Source organism: Nycticebus coucang, chromosome 3 (genome assembly GCF_027406575.1).
Source record: "Nycticebus coucang isolate mNycCou1 chromosome 3, mNycCou1.pri, whole genome shotgun sequence".
Taxonomy (NCBI): Eukaryota; Metazoa; Chordata; class Mammalia; order Primates; family Lorisidae; genus Nycticebus; species Nycticebus coucang.
In genome coordinates, this window is record NC_069782.1 from 52,685,767 (window position 1) to 52,706,415 (window position 20,649).

The window sequence follows — 20,649 nt, forward strand, 5'->3', positions numbered from 1 at the left end:
ACATTATAGCCTCAAACTCCCAGCCTCCAGTGATCCCCCTGCCTCAGCCTGCCGACCTACACAGCACTACAGGTTTGGCCTGGGAAAGCTTTAAATGGCTCTTCCTCTGTCATAGGTGAGGGTTTTACTCTTTAGGATAAATCTTGACCTAAATGATATAATTTGTTTTGACTTTAAGTCCTGATTTAAAACTATAAGAAGATATATGACAGGGATTGAGAGAGCTCAACTCATTTTTAAATACTGTAGCAGCCCATATAGCCTATGGCTAGGAGGATTGAGAGTTATAAGAAATACCTGTATAGCTCAATAATGGAACACCTTGGTGAAAAGAGCATGGAGAGGGATTTAGCTCTCCTAACAAGCATGAGAGTTTGCGAGATGAGAGCAATGGTGAATTGGCAGTCTCTACTCCTGTGGTGTTGAGAGGCATGAGATCAGCCTTATATTAGGCTGGAGGAGAAGGCAGTCAGGAGCATGCACATCCTATCATGGACCCACTTACTTTGACTCTGTCTCCTCTCCTGCCTACAGAATGCCAGCATGGCATCTCTCTGCTGATTACCAAGCTCTGCTAAAGAATAAGATCTATCTATTCTAAGACCGCTTTACTCTAAGACTCTCTCTCTCCTGTGGAAGTAGATAGCCCTCAGGTACCTAAGAGAAATTGTTCCTGAGCAAGGTAGCTTAGCAGTCTGTGTCCAGAACCTAGTTAAGCCAGCCTGAGACCTAGCCAGTGCCAGGCCCTGACAAGCGGTGTCAGAAGTGGGATAGTGACCACTACTGACAGAATACAACAAGAGGTCATCTACATATTGAATACAAGTCAAATTACAGGGAAATTTAAGGTTCACAAAGTTCTAGCCAGGGACTTTTGGAAAAAAAGTAAATCACTTAAGCATAACTGTTAAGGCTTATCGTTGACTTTCCAGGAAAAAGTAAGAAGGTTTAACTCTCTCAGGATACCCTAAGCAACCACTAAAAAGATTTGGCACAGATTTACAAGTCTAGAATATGTAACCCCCCCCCCCAAGGATGCAGGACTAGGGCTCAGTGTCACAGAGAGTTAGGGAACGGCTGTTTGATCAGTAGCCCTGAGGTCCTGAAACAAATGTGCATTCTTCTTGCCTTTTGAGTCTTCAGACTAGGAATATTGTAAGTACTGGTACAGTTATGACAATTTTTTATCAGGCTTTCAAGGACTGATTTTAGTTTTTTACCTTCTGTTTTTTAGAAGCTATTGTGCAAGATTGAATGGGCTTTTGAATGTGTCAACATGAACCTTGAGGTATTTAGCCCTAAAAACTTCACTGAATCAAAATTCTGCTAAATTCTACTGATTGGGGTATGCCACCCCAAAATATACCACTTTGACGTAAGAATTATTTTAAGCTAAAGGCAATTGAGAAACAGCCGACATAGAAAATCTCTCTACATTACACCTAAGTAAAAGCAGGATGTAACTTTTTTTTCTGAGTATGTGTCTTCCCCCCCTACTTTCACTCCAGGAAAGTCCACACGTTGCCCCTTCCCCCCACCCCCCAAAAGCCTAAGACCTCTTTCCTTTGTCTCATCAATTCTCCCTAATGCTGTTTGTTAAAATGGTGTGTGAGCCTCCAGGTGCAGCTGCTTCTGTGGCACCCCACTTTTCCCATTGGAGCTTCTGTGTGTGTCCATCCACACTGGCCACTCCTCCCATCAGCTGCACGGCCCAAGCTCCTGAACCAAGGACAGCAGAGGCAAGATCCCTTGACCTCTGTGCTGTCTAAATCAGTAGAAATCTTAGTCCAAAAGGAGTCCAGTACAGGACCTCATGGAGATCTTAATTTAGATACAAGAATATCTGTACATCATTTTTCAAATTAGCATTAGCCTGAGCCTGAATGGGGGACTTTGGGGATCTCAAGTAAGATGTCTTCAGAGTAACATTGAACTGGCAGATTTATTTACAGGTAGATACCTCCCAATTTAGTTAATGGGGGTGTTGTTAGGTAGATAGTTAGAAACCCAGCTCTGCAAGGGGAAAGGATATGGTGGGGGGAGCATCTCATCTTAGTCTTATTTGTGATTGTTTACACCTGGGAGGAGGGAAATCCCCCCACCCCATTAACTAACCAGAACTTAGTGTGTCAACTATAAAAAGAGGCAGAAGACTCCAGCCCATGGGCCCAGCACCAAGTACAGTAGAGTCTTAAGACTAACTAACACGTCAGTAGTTTCCATCTGCACTGCGGTCCCCACCTCCCCAGGGGCTCTCAGAGAGGCTTGTGGGATGGCCACCTGCACAGTGAGACCCTGGTTCCAAGGTGATCTCTCAATCATGAGATAGGCCCAACACAGACAGTATGGAACAGAACCGGCCATAACCCAACCTCTTTGCCCTTTTGTCACGACAATGGAGGCTACTGGCCTTGGAGAGCAGCGAATGCATCTTGCTCTGTCATCTTCCTCAACACACTTTGTTTCATGCTTACCTTATTTGGGGGTGTCTGTCATTTTTTGACTAAGAGCACTCCAAGGACCAAGGACACAGACAGCTGCCTGAAACCCCATTTTAGGACATAAGCAGCTGCCGTAAAGCTTGACAGTGTCACAAAGGATGAGAAATATTCCTCAGTTAAAGGCCAAGGGAAAAAGTTAGGGGCTGAGACATAGAGAGGACCCAGGATTATGAGAGACTCCCATCGACCCCGGGAAATATGGTACAAGAATGTCAGGTCAAAGGTTGGCATTGTGACACTCACATTCAGAAAAACATCTGCACGCTACTCTGTAATATTTAAAGAAACTATTTCTTGTGAATTTTAGAACAAAATGGGTAATTAGGTACTTGCCTCACCTTTGCTATTAATTCACATTTTTTATTCCTTCAGTTTGTTAATTAGCACAGTTGTCTTTCCAGTATCTTCTCTGCTTATAATATTTATAGGCTTCTTTATCAAGCATCTTCCTCCCTGGATGCTTCCAGCGGTTTTAGCAACGACAATGGGGTCTTCTAAGTCTGAGGACTCTGGGCTTCCTTCAAAAATTTCAGTGAGGTGTTAAAGATACAGCCCTAGGGCTACTTCTGGTTTCAGTGTCTGCACATTGAATTCCCTATTTCTGGCTTACGGCTGTTCACAAAAAAATGAAGAAAAAGCAAAGGTCACGTATGTCTCAGTATCTACTCTTGAAAGCTACCCAAGGTCAGTAAAAGTCTATCCTTGAAGACTTAAGTTACTTCTTTTGGAAGCTTCTTCATGCCAATCAAAAAATGTAGACAAGTAGATTTTGCTCAGTTTTTGTTCTAGGATGTCCATCAGATGTGCTGTGTCAACTCCCTGCAGTAAGGGAGGGAGGGGAGAGGGGAATGGGAAAGGGAGGGGAGACAGGGAATTGGGGGACAGACAAACCCCACTATTCTAATCAAAAGTTCTCCACTAGGGCAGCACCTGTGGCTCAAAGGAGTAGGGTGCTGGCCCCATATACTGGAGGTGGTGGGTTCAAACCTGACCCCGGCCAAAAACAGCAAAAAAACAAAACAAAACTTCACTATAATTCTGTTGGACTTTTGTATATTTATTTCATTATAATCCTAATCCATGGATTTATATTTTTAAATGGTAAAATTTCACCAAAAATAACTTAGAATTATAGCTAAGTTATCTCCAGATTACTGGATTCTTAATTTGGAAACTATGTGAGATAATAAATGTTTACTGTTTCAAATTGCTAAGTTTTGGGGTAATTTGATAATGGACAGAGTAACTTTACTATTGTTCATCTGTTTAAAGAGTAGCATACGATACTTAAATACAAAAACGTTAGCTGACCTTCATTATAGCTTTCATTTTAAGGGTATGATTACAATATAGTAGAACCTCTGTAACTGCCCAGCTCTCCACAGTGACCACCTCCTTAAGTTGACCTGATTTTCACAGACTGGACATGCACCACGTGTACATATCAGTACAACAGGCCTACCTCCTGTTGACCACCTCTGTATGCGGACCAGTTTGTTAAGTCCAGAGACAGGTAGTCAACTATAGAGGTTCTACTGCATATTGATTTACTTATCCATTCATTTGCATTTTCCAGGTTTAACTATGTCCCAGGCACTATGCTAAGTGTCTCCCATTATTTGGTCTTTGAGTTGTCTGTTCATCAGGAAGCTCAAGACAGAGATGTGAGAATGAATCAGAGCTTTTGCAGTATCTCTCCAGAACTTAGAAAAGAGGATGAGATAATAGATCTGGGAGTCACTGCTGAGATCCTGGGAAAGCCATGGGATAGATGAGACCATTCCAAGAAGAAATACATCTAATATTTACTGGGCGATGTTCTACCTAGAACAGGGTCAGTAACTGTTCCGTTGGGCATATCCTCCAGCCCTCAGAGGTAAGTGCAGACAGCTAAGTATTTGCAGATAGATCCTCAAGAACATGCCAACATCCTCCCAGGAAGGGACTCCTTCTGTACTTTCCTCTGGTCTCTTCTAGGTTCCCTCCTATCCTGCTGCCAAGGCTGATCGGTTTGATTTCAGCCACCAGGCGAAAAGGTAAAAGCGTCTTTGTTGCTCATGGAGGCAGAAGTAGTTCGGTGAGTCAAGTCACGACATCCTAACCAAGCACCACCCACTCCTCAGGCTCAGAAAGCACTGCCATGCTTCCAGCAGGAATCGCCCTCACATTACTTTTCAAATGGGGTACATACTACCTCCAACAGTGGCTGCTTCCACCCAGCCATCCTAAGCTTAAAGCAGAGATGAAGTTTAAGACTGCTGTCTGATAAATGGGGCAAATGCCCAAAGACAGAGGTTGCCTGTTCTGTGAATTAGAGACACTTGCAGAATTGGGCAAAGAGAAAATGATTGACAGGCTCGTGGTGCAGAACGGCATGCACAGTCCTGTGGCAGTGACTCTCAAAGACTGGACACGTTTACCGGCTATGAACGAGAGCTGGTATTTAGCCAGGTGCATTCCCTGACCTCTACATATATGTTTTTATTTTCTTGATTTTTATCTCGTTAAATCTCACGACCTGAATGTTAGGAATCTTGGAGGTGGTTATACTTCTGACCTTAAACATGGCTGGCTTTTGGTGGCACCTGTAGCTCAGTGGGTAGGGTGCCAGCCACATACACCGAGGCTGGAGAGTTCGAACCCGGCCTGGACCAGCTAAAATCAACAATGACAACTTCATCAACAACAACAAAAAAATAGCTAGGTGTTATGTTGGGTGCCCGTAATCCCAGCTACTTGGGAGGCTGAGGCAAGAGAATCGCTTAAGCCCAAGAGTTTGAGGTTGCTGTGAGCTGTGATGCCACAGCACTCTACCCAGGGCGACAAAAAACAGAACAACAAAAACAAAACAAAACAAAACAAAATGGCTGGTTTTCACCAAAATAAACGCATTCTCTCCACTATCGATCCTCCATAGACTCAGGTGGGTCTTGTTTGAATTTCTCATCACTTCCAGATGTGGTTTGAAAGTGCTGCCCAGATGTGTGCAGCTTTGGTGAGAAGATCCATCCATCTCATCAGCTGTGCTTTTGGAAGCGCAAGGGAGATACTTTTGTAAAAATTTCTATGTGTCAGGGACCTGCCGATGAGACACAAAGAAACTTTTATATACTCCGAACCTTTTGAATAGAGAAATGATGCATCTTTTTAGATCCAAAAAGCAGCCCAGTAATTTTCAATGTTGTACAGAAAAATGGACCATGTTCTTTGGATTTCGTCTCAGAGATAAGAGAGCATCCAGTAATTGCTTTGGATCAAAGAGAAGGTACATCTTTTAATAATACTGAACATTGCTAAGTCTGATGAAGTGAAATCTTTCAAAACAGCAGTTTGTTAATACAGAATAGAGAATTTAGAAGAATCTGAGTTTACTTAAATAGACCATGACTTCAAAGATGATCTCTTCTAGGTTGGAGTCTGGAAATAGAAACAACCAGCCAATGGTAGAATTTCACAAATGGAAGACCCCCATATCAGTGTGGTCTTAGAGTGGTAGGGACTAAAGAAGTATCTGAGACATAAAAACACAGATTTTTAGGAAAAATTAGTTTCTTTCTTTTTTTGGAGACAGAGTCTCATTTTGTTGCCCTCAGTAGAGTGCTGTGGTGCCACAGCTACCTCAAATTCTTGGGCTCAAGCGATTCTCTTGCCTCAGCCTCCCAAGCAGCTGGGACTACAGGCATCCGCCACAACGCCCGGCTATTTTTTAGAGACAGGGCATCACTCTGGCTCTGGCTCAGGCTGGTCTTGAACCTGTGAGCTCAGGCAATCCACCCGCTCAGCCTCCCAAGTGCTAGGATTACAGGCATGAGCCACCATGCCCAGCCTGGAAAAACTAGTTTTGAGACATTTTTCTTTTCACTGAACTAATGCTATGCCATCATCATTGTCATCTCAGAGTCACCATCACTGCCGTCATCACCATCATCTTCCTTAGTGTTTGTGGACCAGGTGACTCTAACACGCCTGTTCTATCCTCTTTCCCCAGATCACCACACATAGGAAGCAGGTGACTCTAAGAAGCTTGTTCCATCCTCTTCCCCCCAGATCACCGTGCATAGGAGGCAGGTGACTCTAAGAAGCCTGTTCTATCCTCTTCCCCAGATCACCATGCATAGGAGGCAGGTGACTCTAAGAAGCCTGTTCCATCCTCTTCCCCCCAGATCACCGTGCATAGGAGGCAGGTGACTCTAAGAAGCCTGTTCCATCCTCTTCCCCCCAGATCACCGTGCATAGGAGGCAGGTGACTCTAAGAAGCCTGTTCCATCCTCTTCCCTCCAGATCACCGTGCATAGGAGGCAGGTGACTCCAAGAAGCCTGTTTTATCCTCTTCCCCAGATCACCGTGCATAGGAGGCAGGTGACTCCAAGAAGCCTGTTCTATCCTCTTCCCCAGATCACCGTGCATAGGAGGCAGGTGACTCTAAGAAGCCTGTTCTATCCTCTTCCCCAGATCACCGTGCATGGGAGGCAGGTGACTCTAAGAAGCCTGTTCCATCCTCTTTCCCCCAGATCACTGTGCACAGGAGGCAGGTGACTCTAAGAAGCTTGTTCCATCCTCTTCCCCCCAGACCACCGTGCATAGGAGGCAGGTGACTCTAAGAAGCCTGTTCCATCCTCTTCCCCCCAGATCACCGTGCATAGAAGGCAGGTGACTCTAAGAAGCCTGTCCTATCCTCTTCCCCAGATCACCGTGCATAGGAGACAGGTGACTCTAAGAAGCCTGTTCTATCCTCTTCCCCAGATCACCGTGCATAGGAGGCAGGTGACTCTAACAAGCCGGTTCTATCCCAGTTTTCTTTTTGGACATCCTGGGTGTCCTTATGAATATTTTCTTATTTCCTGCAATTTTTAAATATTCTAGAAAACAATATTTTTCTTACAGGTAGAGTATGTTCAGAGAGATGGAAATTCTTGTCTTTAAAAAAACCCCTACAGATTCTATTCTATATAACCTTTTTATTTATTTTTCGAGACAGGAGTCTCACTCTGTCACCCGGGTAGAGTGCCGTGGAGCCACAGAAACCTCCCTCCTGGGCTCAAGTGATCCTCTCGCCTCAGTCTCCCCAGCCATGGGGACTACTGGTGCCTACCACAATATCCAGCTAGTTTTTCTATTTTTAGTAGAGACGTGGTCTGGCTCTTGCTCAGGCTGGTCCCCTACTCCCCAGTTCAGGTAATCCACCCACCTTGACCTCCCCCTGTGCAAGGATTACAGGTGTGGGCCACTGCGCCTGGCTTATTCTATATCTCCTGTAAGTGTTGCAGACTGCACTGGCTTTGGATCAAAGGAGGTGAGAATGAATCAGAGCTATTGTAGTATTGTGCCAGTGGTGAGACAAAAAGAGAAAACTCTCCATAATCAATCAATCACAGACAAATCGGTTAAGATAAAAGGAATGAAGTAGACTTCATCTCCCACAGTGCGATGCAGACAGTTATTTTCTGAGTCTCAGTTCGGTGTTACTCTTCTTATACTTCAGAACAGTTCACTGTGTTGCTAAGACAACCAGGATGCTGCGGCAAGAAGCTGGGATTGAAGTCAAGGCCCCGTAGCTGCCTCGGAGGATGTCATAAATTGAGTGTTCAAGGCCCCTTTTCACAGTGAACCCTGTAACATTTGAATTACGAAAAAAAATGGAGATTGGCAGGGTGGCACACACCTGTGGTCTCAGCTGCTTGGGAGGATGAGGAAGGAGGATCACTTGAGCCCAGGAGTCTGAGGCTGCAGTGAGCTACGGTTGTGCCTGTAAATAGCCACTACACTCCAGTCTGGATGACATAGTGAGACTTCATCCCTACAAATAAAAACACTAAAGAAGAGACTGTTAGATCATCTGACACCCTTCCACGGATGAGGACTCTTCTCAGTTACCTTCATCCTAAAATTAAGAAAACATTGGTGTGCAGACTCACAGTCAGGAGATATCATTCCACTAATACACACTTTTTATGAAACCCTGCAGAAATAACTGTGGGGAACATGTCTTTAAATTCCAATTTGCCTTCATTCTAATCGAGCAGGTCTGAAGAATATCAAACAAAAACAGAAAGAATTTATGTTGCCCCTTGTTCCTCTACTAAAGATGTACATCTCATCTAGACAAAGGCTTGATTCTGCATGGTAAATAGGGTAGCTTTGATAAACGGAGACCTGGGACTGATATCTGGAATTGAGTTTATGAACAGACATAAAGAAGTGTGGTCTCCCTGGGGAGTCCTAGTGGAGGCGTAGGACACCCCTCTGCACCACAGTGTGAGTGGGGCTTCCCCTCCAGGTTTGACTAGGTGCACTGAGCACCTGCAGCCATCTTCCACTTGTAATAATACACACAATATAGAGGCAAGGACAAAGAAAAGAAAAATGAAATGCTTAAACTGACTCTGATTTATTTGGTTTTTTTTGGGGGGGGGACATGGTCTCACCCTTTTGCTGGGCTAGAGTGCAATGACATTGTCATAGCTCACAGCATGAGCTACAAAAAAATGAAAACAGCATTTAACTCAGCTAAAGAGCATCCTTCACATTATGCTTACTATGGAGAGATAAAAATCCATCAAAAATAGCACGAACAAATAAGGGAGCCCAGCACTTTTACAGCTGGTTGAGTTCTTAAGCCTCATTTCCTCAAGAGTAATTGGGCTGGGCGTGGTGGCTCATGCCAGTAATCCCAGCACTTTGGGAAGCCAAGGTGGGAACAAGAGTTGAGACCGGACTTAGATGCCCATCTCTACAAAAAGACCGAAAGATCAGCTGGCTATAGTGGCACACACCTGTAGTCCCAGAGGCTGAGGCAGGAGAATCGAAAGAACCCAGGAGTTTGAGGTTGCTGAACTATGATTGTGCCACTTCATTCCAGTAGGGTGACAGCAAAACCCTGTCAAAAATTATAAAGTCAAGAGTGGTGACTCACGCCTATAATCCTAGCACTCTCAGGAGGCCAAAGCAGGAGGATCCCTTGAGCTCAGGAGTTTGAGACCAGCCTGAGCAAGAGCGAGACACCGTCTCTACTTAAAAAAGGAAAATTAGCCAGGCGTAGTGGTGAGTGCCTATAATCTCAGCTACTTGGGAGGCTGAGGCAGGAGGATCTCTTGAGCCCAGGCAGGTGAGTTTGCTGTGTGCTAGACTGATGCCCTGGCACTCTAGCTGGGCAAAAGTGAGACTGTCTCAAAAGAAAAAAATATTATAATGTAGTAAAAATTGTGGATAGACAAAGGCAGGTCTTAGAGGATGTGCTTTACTTTCCTGATTTGCGGGGGTCCCTTACATCAAAGACACAAAAGTGGCGGAGGCTGAGTTGCCAGTGTGTGGTAAGGTACTCCTTCACCAAGCAGGAAGAGGAAGATGCTCTCCACCAGTGGGAATCGGGATTACACAGTAAGGTCAAGACTTCGGCAGGAATCCTTGTTGTCAAGTCAAAGTTTAATCTAGCAGGATCAGATGAAACCCAGAAGACCCTCCCCCACACCCGGTTTTCACCCTGGTGTTCTAAGCATAAAAAAGAAGATAGAAAGAACACAGACCACTTCTATTTTAATATTTTTAAGCAGCATAAATCATAATGGTTTGTATACTACACTGTACAAATAATATACTGTTACTTTCCAATGAAAATGAACTTCTTATAGGGTTTTCTGAAATGGTCACTGCACAGCTAAGAGCTTGACCCTTTAGCCATCGCTGCAGCGTGTGGAACAAGTCACGAGGCTCCACGTCTTCCAGTTGTGCCTGTTTCTGCTGCCACCAAGGGATGACCCTCTCGGAGACTGTCGTGGCCCCCTCCATCTCCTGCACCAGGAAACACGGGCTCTCTGCAGCTGGACATGTGCTGATGAGTGCAGCTTCTGAGCTCTGCTCGCCACAAGCCTTCGCTCCTTTAGGAAAACTTGCGCTTCTTCATGGCTTCTGCCTTGACTGCCAGGCTCTTGGCACAGATGGTCAGGACCACAATGAGGACGCCCACCACAAACGTCACCAGGGGCCAGAGGAAGCAGTGCAGGAGCACAATCTCATCATGTGCGCGGTGCAGGAGCACGTCGTCCGGTCTGCAAGACAGTGGAGGGTAAGAAAGGGAGAGGTCAAATGCCTGGGCCTGGCACTGAAAACTCCAGAAACACGGGCATCAAACTTGCTTCCCAGCACTAACGGAATAGTCATGATCAAAAGCAAAGAGCTCGTGCTGACCATAAATACTATACTTTGTGGTTCAAACCCAATGCACAAAATTTTGAGTTCTTGAGTCAAGTAATTGGGCAAATTTGCACATTTGACTTACTACATGCTACAAAGTGCCAGAGGTACAGCAATCTCTTAAGCTATTTTTTTCCATTCTATGTTGCTGAGTATCCCATTTTCTCATTCATTTTATTCCTTCTCTAACGTCTGCTGTTCAAGGGGCTTCAATCAGTCTAAAGTTACCGATGGGTAAGCATTCTCCAACAAACCCAAACTAGACCTTAGCATGTAGGTGGGGCCCAAATGATCTTAGTTCAGAAAAGTCAGCTAAGGCCACTGTTTGAATTTAGTTGGAAAGACAGATGGTGTAGCCCTCAGGTCAATTCAGCTTCACCATGTGAACTGGAGGTTTTTATTAATAAGAAGACAATGGGTGAATTAAATTGTGGTTTCCCCATTTCTGAGTGGGATTCGGCACGATTTTAAACCACTGACCACTTTCTTGGTAAATCTGAAAAGTCTTAGCAACAGACTTGTATCTTATCAATATGGGGCTCTACTTTTCAGTTCTAGCATTGGTCTTGTTCACAGGATGTGATGGTGAGATGTGCTCCCAAGCCCTGGTCTCTCATCTTCACCCATAAGACAGAGATCTTGAGAATTTAGCTTTCATACAGGAGGTTTGCATTTTGCAAGATATTTCCAATTCATCCACAGGAAGCTTTGTTCTGTTATACCAGAGCTGTTGTGCTTCCTCCAGAAAAAAGAAGAAAACAACACAGAAAAATGAGTCTGCTTGCTCTGAAGAACAACAAAAGCTTCAGTTACAAGGGCAGTGTGTTCAACAAAGAACCACATTCCTGGAAGCACTCACTAGTTACAAGTCTCAGAATTCAGAACCGATTTCCCAGAAGACTGACAAAGCATGTTGTGTATTTCTTTATTATAACTGCAGTGGAGATACGTGGCATTAACAGAATAGTTTTATAGAATGGCTTTAAAATTACATAATCCTTGCAATTTTCTCCAACTGGTTCACAATATGATTTCAAATTTTGCATATAAAGTAATTTTTTTTCTTTAAGAGATGAGGTTGCCCAGGCTGGACTCAGACGTTTGGGCTCAAACAACCTTCCCACCTTTGCCTCTCCAGTAGCTAGGACTGCAAGGTGTGCGCCACCATGCCCATGGGCCTTTTTTTTTTATCTATATTTCATAGTATTTCAATTAAAATTTATGTTAAGTGAATGCAGAGTCATTGTAACAATTATAAAAATTATCCCAGCTTGCAGAATTACTTTTTTCCGAACTCTTGTAGTAACACGTGGTCTTCAAGACTCATGCTACCATCAGTTTATGCATAAATGCACATTAATTAGTTAATGTGTAATACATATTAGCTTATGTGTATGGGCATATTAATGTATATACTGTTTCCCTAAGGCCCACCATGGCTGTGACTTTGTCACCACCTGTTTTTCTACAAATAGCTGTTGCTAAATATCTGCTCACCACCAAGGAAGAGGAGCCTGCCCTTGCTGCAAATTTTCAAGAAACTTCATGCCTGGAGTCTAAAAAAGTCAAGCACAAGGGAAGCACTACCACATCTTAGAGGCTCTGAAATCCCATCCCAGCACTGCTGTGATTCTTCTTTTCCCAGCTACGGTACTCACAGCTGTCAAGACGCTGCGACTTAGGTGTGCAAAGGAAGGTAAAAGCTATCTCTTTGTCCATCTGCGAAGGACAATTATAGTCTTCCAGAGTGTATTGGTACAAAGAAGACTCCTAGATTCTACATCAAAAGGGGTAAAGGTGTAACCATAATGTGAATGCACTTCATGCCAAAGAAGTGTACACTTAAAAGTGGCTAAATGTTTTTTAAAAAAAGAAGAAAAAAAGGGAAGGGGATGGGTGGGAAACTTGGATTCTTAATACTGTTTGAACAAATGTACATGCAATTTCTGTATTTTTGTGCTGACTTTCTAGTGAAAAGCTCAGTGTGGCTCTTACCCTGTGTTCCTCCTCCAGTCACTACTGCTGATGTGAAATCTTTTACCACCATATTGTGCAACTGAACCAGAAAAATACCCAGCTAATGCAACAGCAAACAGTTTGAAGAGCACATACTGAAGAAGAATGTGAATTAAAAAAGGAAAGGAGGCTGCCAGGTGCCCTGGCTCACACCTATAATCTCAGCTGTCTGGGAGGCTGAGGCAAGTGGATCACTTGAGCGCAGGAGTGCAAGACCAGCCTGAGCAAGAGTGAGACCCCAACTCTACTAAAAACAGAAAAATTAGATGGGCATCATGGTGGGCACCTGTAGTCCCAGCTACTCAGGAGGCTGAGGCACAAGGATCAGTGGAGTTTGAGGCTGCTGCGAGCTCTGATACCACGGCACTCTACCAAGGGCACAGAGTGAGAGAGACTCTGCCTCAAAAACAAACAAAAAAAAAAGAAAGAAAGAAAATAACTGGAAAATGCTGGACCCAGATATTTGTTTTAATTCAGAAACTTCTTGGCATTCTATCTCCTGCCAGTGCACTTGGGGCAAAACTTCAATATTTCAAATGACAAAACAATATCATTCACTAGGAATTAGCCACAGTGAACTTGTAATCATTTCAAAAGCCTTTAAGGTAGAAATATTATGCAGAAGTACATACATTTCTTTGAAAATAATTTATGTCTATTTCTATTTCATATAGCTCCTTCAACAGTAAACCTTCTATCTCTGCCCAGTAATGCTAAAGCTCATTGCTTAGTTATGTGATATACTGAGATTGTCTCTAAATTTTTCCCTGTGTCCTAATTAAAATCTGGCTCAATCAAACTGGCTTGTGGTGAAGCCACCCCCCTGCCTCAGTTTCCTCTAATTTTATCAGATAGGCAGTTTTCAGGTAGTTTAGCCAAAAATTATTGGCAAAGGGGTTTGGGCTTAGAATTCCATAATTATGTGGCGTGAACTAAAGAGGAACTTTAAGAAAAAAGAAATCAGTGTTTTCCACATTTGGCAAACTGGACAAATTAAACAAGGAGATCTGAATATGATACACTAAAATCAGAACGGTGACAAGAATGGACACAGCTAGCAAAAAAGGATAATTACGCTCCAAGGACTTCAGAAAAGTAAGTAAGAGATTTCTCTCCAAGTGTGGGGAAGGGGGGTTACAGACACAGTAAGTGCTGCAGATACCCAGAGAAAAACTTCCCTAAGGGTTGGCACTAACTATTCTGAGTCAAGCTTTGAAAATATAGGAGGTGCCCCCCAAATGTATACGCATTTGAAGAAAGGGAGAAACTGTATTAAAATTGTAATACTCAATATATACCGATAAGAAAAGATGACTACAAGTCACACTGAGAACCTACTGCAATGGCTGAAGACGAACGTGACTTGGGTATTACAATTTCAATCTAGTTTTTTCCTTTCTTCATGTTTATACTTTTTTTTTTTTTTTTTTGCAGTTTCTGGCTGGGGCTGGGTTTGAATCCGCCACCTCCAGCATATTGGGCCAGCGCCCTACCCCTTTGAGCCACAGGCGCCACCCTACGTTTATACATTTTGTGGCACCTTCTGTATACTGTGATAGTAACACTCAGCTTTCCACCCAGCCAAGACCGTTGTGGCTGAATATTTAATTTCATTTGATTGTTAAAATAACCCCGTGCTCAAGAACTTTTTTTTTTAATTTTTAATTTCAGCTTGCTTGTTTATTCTTCTTCATTTGAAGTACTCTTTTTTGTTGTTCATTTTCTTCTTCCTCTGGCGATGTTTTTGATGTTAGTAGAGATGGGGTCTTACTCTGGCTCACTGCTGCTCATACTGGTCTCGAACCTCTAAGCTCAGGCAATCCACCCGCCTCAGCCTCCCACAGCACTGAGACTACAGGCGTGAGCCACCACGCCCGGCCTCAGGAACTTTTTAATTTTCAGTTTATGACCAAAGAAAGAGGCAAAGATAAGATGACACAATTTAAAATAATCACAGGATTTGAAACCATGCTTGTATGATTTTTAAACCATAAAAGAAGGTGTAATTTACCCTATACCAGCTTTTCTCAAATTAGAATCACCTATGATGCCTGCTGAACTGCAATTTCCTGGGTTTCAACTCTTGATTAGTAGATTGGAATCTGAGCTTGTAGGGTCCAGACATTTGCATTTTACAGAGGCTCTGGGATGGTGCTAATGTACACGTAAACTTAAGGAGCACTGTGTGAAGTTCTGATAGTTAGAAACGTGTAGTATGAAACGCAACACTACTTTAGCTGGCTATTTCCAAAATGTTCTAATTGACACTTACGTCCAGATTATTTTCAGAGCCTCTGCATATTTTTTATGCAGAATGTGTGCTGCATAAGAATAAGAGAGAACTTATTTAAGAAGGTTTCTTAAATGTCTGCCAGAGAATAAGATGGGGGAAAATCTGGGGGAGAGAGGGAAGCAAATATTAAGGGGTGGGGAGTGGGTTCCGGGGTAGAAACGCAGACTATGAAGAGAGATTTTCCCAGAGAGGCCATTTGTTCTCACTGGCAGAAGAGCCCCCCACAGGCCAGCGAAAGCCGAGATAAAGGGACAGAGATTGGTCTGTGTCATCCTCAACACAGAATATACCTGCCCTTTGACTCTGTCCCACCAAATGAAGAGTTGTTCTGTTCCAGTTGTGTTGGCTAATATGGAGAGAAAATGGGGACCCTTTTTTTTTTTAAATGGGATGGAAAATTTCTTAAACCTAACAGTTCAGGTAAAAACGGTACTGCCATTCTGGTGGCAGCAGTACCAAGATGATCCATTTCAAAGTGTTTCAAAAGTATTTCTCGCTTCCTTTTCAGGTAGGCAGGTTCTAAATCTTGTTTATTATTTAGAACACGACCTACTTTAAAAAGAATCTAAAATAGATAACAGTAAAGAACAAAACACCTGAGTACAATAAAATCTTTAATCTGACAGTAAAGAGAAACTGCAATGTAATTAGGATGGGGAAAAACATTAAAATCCCAGGCTAAGAAAAGCTATTGCCTTAAGCCCAAGCGAGACTCATCTCTCTGAGCGTCCTTACACTCAAGGGAAGAGAACCATGATGAGTTACAGAGCTGCCACACGAGGAAAGGAAGTGCGATGATTCATCAGGATAAGCTTTCTGCCAGGACTAAGTCAAAAAGAAGTTACTTGGTGCATTTTTACATAAAGTGATCTTTACAACACATTTAAAAGGCCCTTCATGGCAGTGTAACAAAGCTGGCTAAGGATGAAATCACATGAGGAGTTTTTATAATGCTGATTCCAAGGCCTCAGATCTGCAGACTCAAAACTCTAGTTTTAAACAGCTTGTCAGGCTGTGCTGATAGTTACCCCCATCTAGGAGCAATCGCCTTAAACGATGCTTTTCAAGTATCAGATGTATCAGCCCAGTTTCCGACAATAGCCCAAGAGGAAACTGTTCAAGACTGAAACCACAGAGGGACCTGAATTGCAGGCATTCTGGGTCTTCCATCAGGTGACAAAATGGTATTTTATTACTAAAAGCCAAAGGACTCGTCACATCTTCCTCCCTGGTAAGCTGGTCTGTGTGGGGCTGGTCAGCAGACAACCTTACGGAGTTTTTTATAGAAATCTCCAATAAACACTAATTTAAATGAAATGCCACAGGTGAAAGAGCTGACTGTCATAGGTTTTCAAGTAGAAATTACTGATCATTGATGTCTAATGTGGAAAACCTCAATGTGGGTATTATTAAATGTTTGGGTTTTATTTTGTAAGGATCCATGCTATCGGCTTTCTAGGAGAAAATACCCAACTTGATCTATTAATTCATGATTTTTTAAAGATTTAAAATGACTTTTTTCTACTAAAACATGTTAAAAACTGGCTGATGAAAACAATATATTTGGTTTCCTTCTGTCCTTCTGAGCTATGTCCTTCTGTCCTATGAGCTGTCCTTCTGAGAGCAGTTAGCTAGGCGTCCAGCTGGTGTTTGGAGTTACCATAAGGCTTTGCCAAAGGACAGAAGAGCAGGCTTGACCACAGGAAGGCAGCTGGACAGCTCATCTAGAAGCTATCCCAAAGTATAACCACAGTGGGAGTACAGCACCAGACACAGAGAGCCTTCACAGTATTTTCTTTCTTTTTCTGGGGTGGGGGGGGACAGAGTCTCACTATGTCACCCTCGGTAGAGTGCGGTGGCGTCACACCTCACAGCAACTTCAAACTCTTGGGCTTAAGCGATTCTCTTGCCTCAGCCTCCCAAGTAGCTGGGACCACAGGCACCTGCCATGACGCCCGGCTATTTTTTGTTGCCTTGGTGTCATTGTTGCTTAGCTGGCCCAGGCCAGGCTCAAACCTGCCACCTTTGGTGTACGTGGCTGGTGCCGTAACCACTGTACTACGGGCACCGAGCCCTTTGCAATATTCTTTACATTGAACTGGTCTATTTTGGGAACCTACTCAGGACCCCAGATTTGGCATAGAAACCTGTATTATGAAATGCAACACTACCTTAGCTTAGTTGCATAGAAACATGAATTATGATTGTAATAAGCCAAAGATGTTTTAGATTCAACAGATGCTGAATGAAAGATTTTTGGAGCTTCCCTTATCTGATAAAAAGCAGCAACTTCTGAGATATGAAACTACCATAAATTCCCTCTCAGGGAAGTTTTATGGCCCTGAAGAAGACAGAAATTCCCCTAATACTGGTAAACATAAACATCATCACTAACTTAACATTCCAACAACACATTTGTCTTTCCTAAAGAAACCCCACTTGTCTTGCGGATGGGAGCCTTTTCTCCCCCTCCCTTTCCCTACTCTGTGAGGTGTACAAGCCCTGAGTCCAAACACTTGTCATGCACTTCTTTTCTGTGGAGTCCCATACACGTAAAAATATTAGCAACCGTAACATTTGGAGGCCTTTTAATCTGTTACCTTTTGTTGGTTTAATTCACAGGCACCAGTCACTACACCTGAAAGGGTAGAACAGGTTTCAGCCCATTTTTGCCCACTCAGGTCTAGCAATGATATTCTGGTAAGGGCTTTTAAAAGCTTAGGAGGTATTATTATATCAAGATCATGGCTTTGCCCCACAGATAGCTCCTATCTATGAATGAAAGGCTGGTTATAGAACTATAAATGTTTTACACACCCTTACATTTTCCTTAATGGTTTTCTCCAAGGAGGTTAGAGTAGTATGTTTAATTGCACCAGGATTGCTCCTCAAGCTCACCTTTTTTTTTTTTCTGAGACAGAGTCTCAGTATGTTACCCTTGGTAGAGTGCTGTGGCGTCACAGCTCACAGCAACCTCAAACTCTTGGGTTTGAGGGATTCTCTTGCCTCAGCTCCTGAGTAGCTGGGACTACAGGTGCTCATCACAATTCCCTGCTATTTTTTTTTTGTTGCAATTGTCATTGTTGTTTAGCTGGCTCAGGCTAGATTCAAACCCACCAGCCTTGGTGCATGTGATGGGTGCTGTAACCACTGTGCTACAGGTGCTGAGCCAAGCTCACCTATTCTTCATGGAGGAAATTAAATCAAGCCTTAAACTTGTAGTTTCTGGAGAGAAAAATCTGCATTCAGCTTTGGCAGGATATCCAGAAAACTAGTAGTTGTTTCATTTTGGAATAAAGGGTCAAATTAATTATAAAAGGAGAGATTATACTTAAGTCCACCCCTATAAAGACCTAAAAAGCCTTGTATGTACAGAACAGTGTTTCAGAACATGAACTTCAGTTAGATAAACCTGGGTTTGAATATAGGCTTTATATCCTGCAAGCTATATGATCTTGAGAAATATGCTTAATCCCTCTGTGCCTTAATTTTCTTGTCTGTAAAGTGGGGATAATACCTACCATGCTACCGAGAAGTAAATGCGATAGTCTGTCTGAGGTATAGGGCCAGATGGCTGCCCAGTGGTGAGCAGTCCACACAGGTGGTAGGGTGACGCTTACTATTACAAAGGTGGGGCTCACACTTAGAAATCATCTCAAAATGTTGGCAGTGACCTGTCTCTTCTAGACACCTTCTTTAACTTAACAGTCTCAGGATGAAGCCAGGGCCAGGCAAGTTCTTTCACTGTCTTCCTTTTCCCTTCAGCCTTTTTTTTTTTTTTTTTTTTTAGACAGAGTCTCACTCTGTTACCCTGGGTAGAGTGCCGTGGCGTTATAGCTCACAGCAGCCTCAAGCTCTTGGGCTCACCTGATCCTCAGGCCTCAGCCTCCCGAGTAGCTGGGACTATAGGTGCCTGTCACAATGTCCAGCTAGTTTTTCTATTTTTAGTAGAGATGAGGTCTTCCTTGCTCTTGCTTAGGCTGGTCTCACACTCTTGAGCTCAAGCCATCCACCCACCTCAGCCTCCCAAAGTGTCCCTCAGTCACCCTTGACCCCAGCAGTCAGCATTTCAGTCCTATACAAGTGGGCTTTAAAGTAGCGAAGTTAAGAAACAGAACAGGTTTAAGAAGCAAATGATGAAGTCCCATTTGTTTATTTTTGTTGTTGTTGCAATTGCCATGGCAGTCTTCTTCATGAAGTCTTTCCCTAGGCCAATATCTTCCAGTGTTTTTCCTATGCTTACTTGGAGGATTTTTATTGTTTCATGCCTTAAATTTAAGTCCTTTATCCATCTTGAATCAATTTTTGTGAGTGGGGAAAGGTGTGGGTCCAGTTTCAGTCTTTTACATGTAGACATCCAGTTCTCCGAACACCATTTATTGAATAGAGAGTCTTTCCCCCAAGGTATGTTCTTGTTTGGTTTATCAAAGATTAGGTGGTTGTAAGATGTTAGTTTCATTTCTTGGTTTTCAATTCGATTCCAAGTGTCTATGTCTCTGTTTTTGTGCCAGTACCATGCTGTCTTGAGCACTATGGCTTTGTAGTACAGACTAAAATCTGGTATGCTGATGCCCCCAGCTTTATTTTTGTTACAAAGAACTGCCTTAGCTATATGGACTTTTTTCTGGTTCCATACAAAACGCAGAATCATTTTTTCCAAATCTTGAAAGTACGATGTTGGTATTTTGATAAGAATGGCATTGAATAGGTAGATTGCTTTGGGAAGTATAGACATTTTAACAATGTTGATTCTTCCCGTCCATGAGCATGGTATGTTCTTCCATTTGTTAATATCCTCTGCTATTTCCTTTCTGAGAATTTCATAGTTTTCTTTATAGAGGTCCTTCACCTCCTTTGTTAGGTATATTCCTAGGCATTTCATTTTCTTTGAAACTATGGTGAAGGGAGTTGTGTCCTTAATTAGCTTCTCATCTTGACTGTTATTGGTGTATACAAAGGCTACTGACTTGTGGACATTGATTTTATATCCTGAAACATTACTGTATTTTTTGATGACTTCTAGGAGTCTTGTGGTTGAGTCTTTGGGGTTCTCTAAGTGTAAGATCATGTCGTCAGCAAAGAGGGAGAGTTTGACCTCCTCTGCTCCCATTTGGATTCCCTTGATTTCCTTGTCTTGCCTAATTGTATTGGCTAGAACTTCCAGCACTACGTTGAATAGTAAAGGTGACAGAGGACAACCTTGTCTGGTTCCAGTTCTAAGAGGAAAAGCTTTCAGTTTTACTCCATTCAGTAAAATATTGGCTGTGGGTTTGTCATAGATAGCTTCAATCAGTTTTAGAAATGTGCCACCTATGCCTATACTCTTCAGTGTTCTAATTAGAAAAAAGAACTCAAATTAATCCACATGAAAAAAGCCAACAATCCCATATATCAATGGGCAAGAGACATGAATAGAACTTTCTCTAAAGATGACAGACAAATGGCTAACAAACACATGAAAAAATGTTCTTCATCTCTATATATTAGAGAAATGCAAATCAAAACAACTCAGAGATATCATCTAACCCCAGTGAGAATGGCCCACATCACAAAATCTCAAAACTGCAGATGCTGGCGTGGATGTGGGGAGAAGGGAACACTTTTACACTGCTGGTGGGACTGCAAACTAGTACAACCTTTCTGGAAGGA

General features: G+C 42.9%; 1 protein-coding gene across 1 annotated transcript in view; it reads right to left on the minus strand.

The window, feature by feature from the left end:
• Positions 1-10,015: 10,015 nt before the first annotated feature.
• Positions 10,016-20,649, minus strand: part of KCNMB4 (potassium calcium-activated channel subfamily M regulatory beta subunit 4) — a 72,576-nt gene continuing 61,942 nt past the window's right edge. The window contains exon 3 of the mRNA XM_053584497.1: positions 10,016-10,546. Within this exon, the coding sequence (XP_053440472.1) occupies positions 10,378-10,546 (169 nt within the window). The 3' untranslated portion in view covers positions 10,016-10,377. The remainder of the gene's footprint in view (positions 10,547-20,649) is intronic.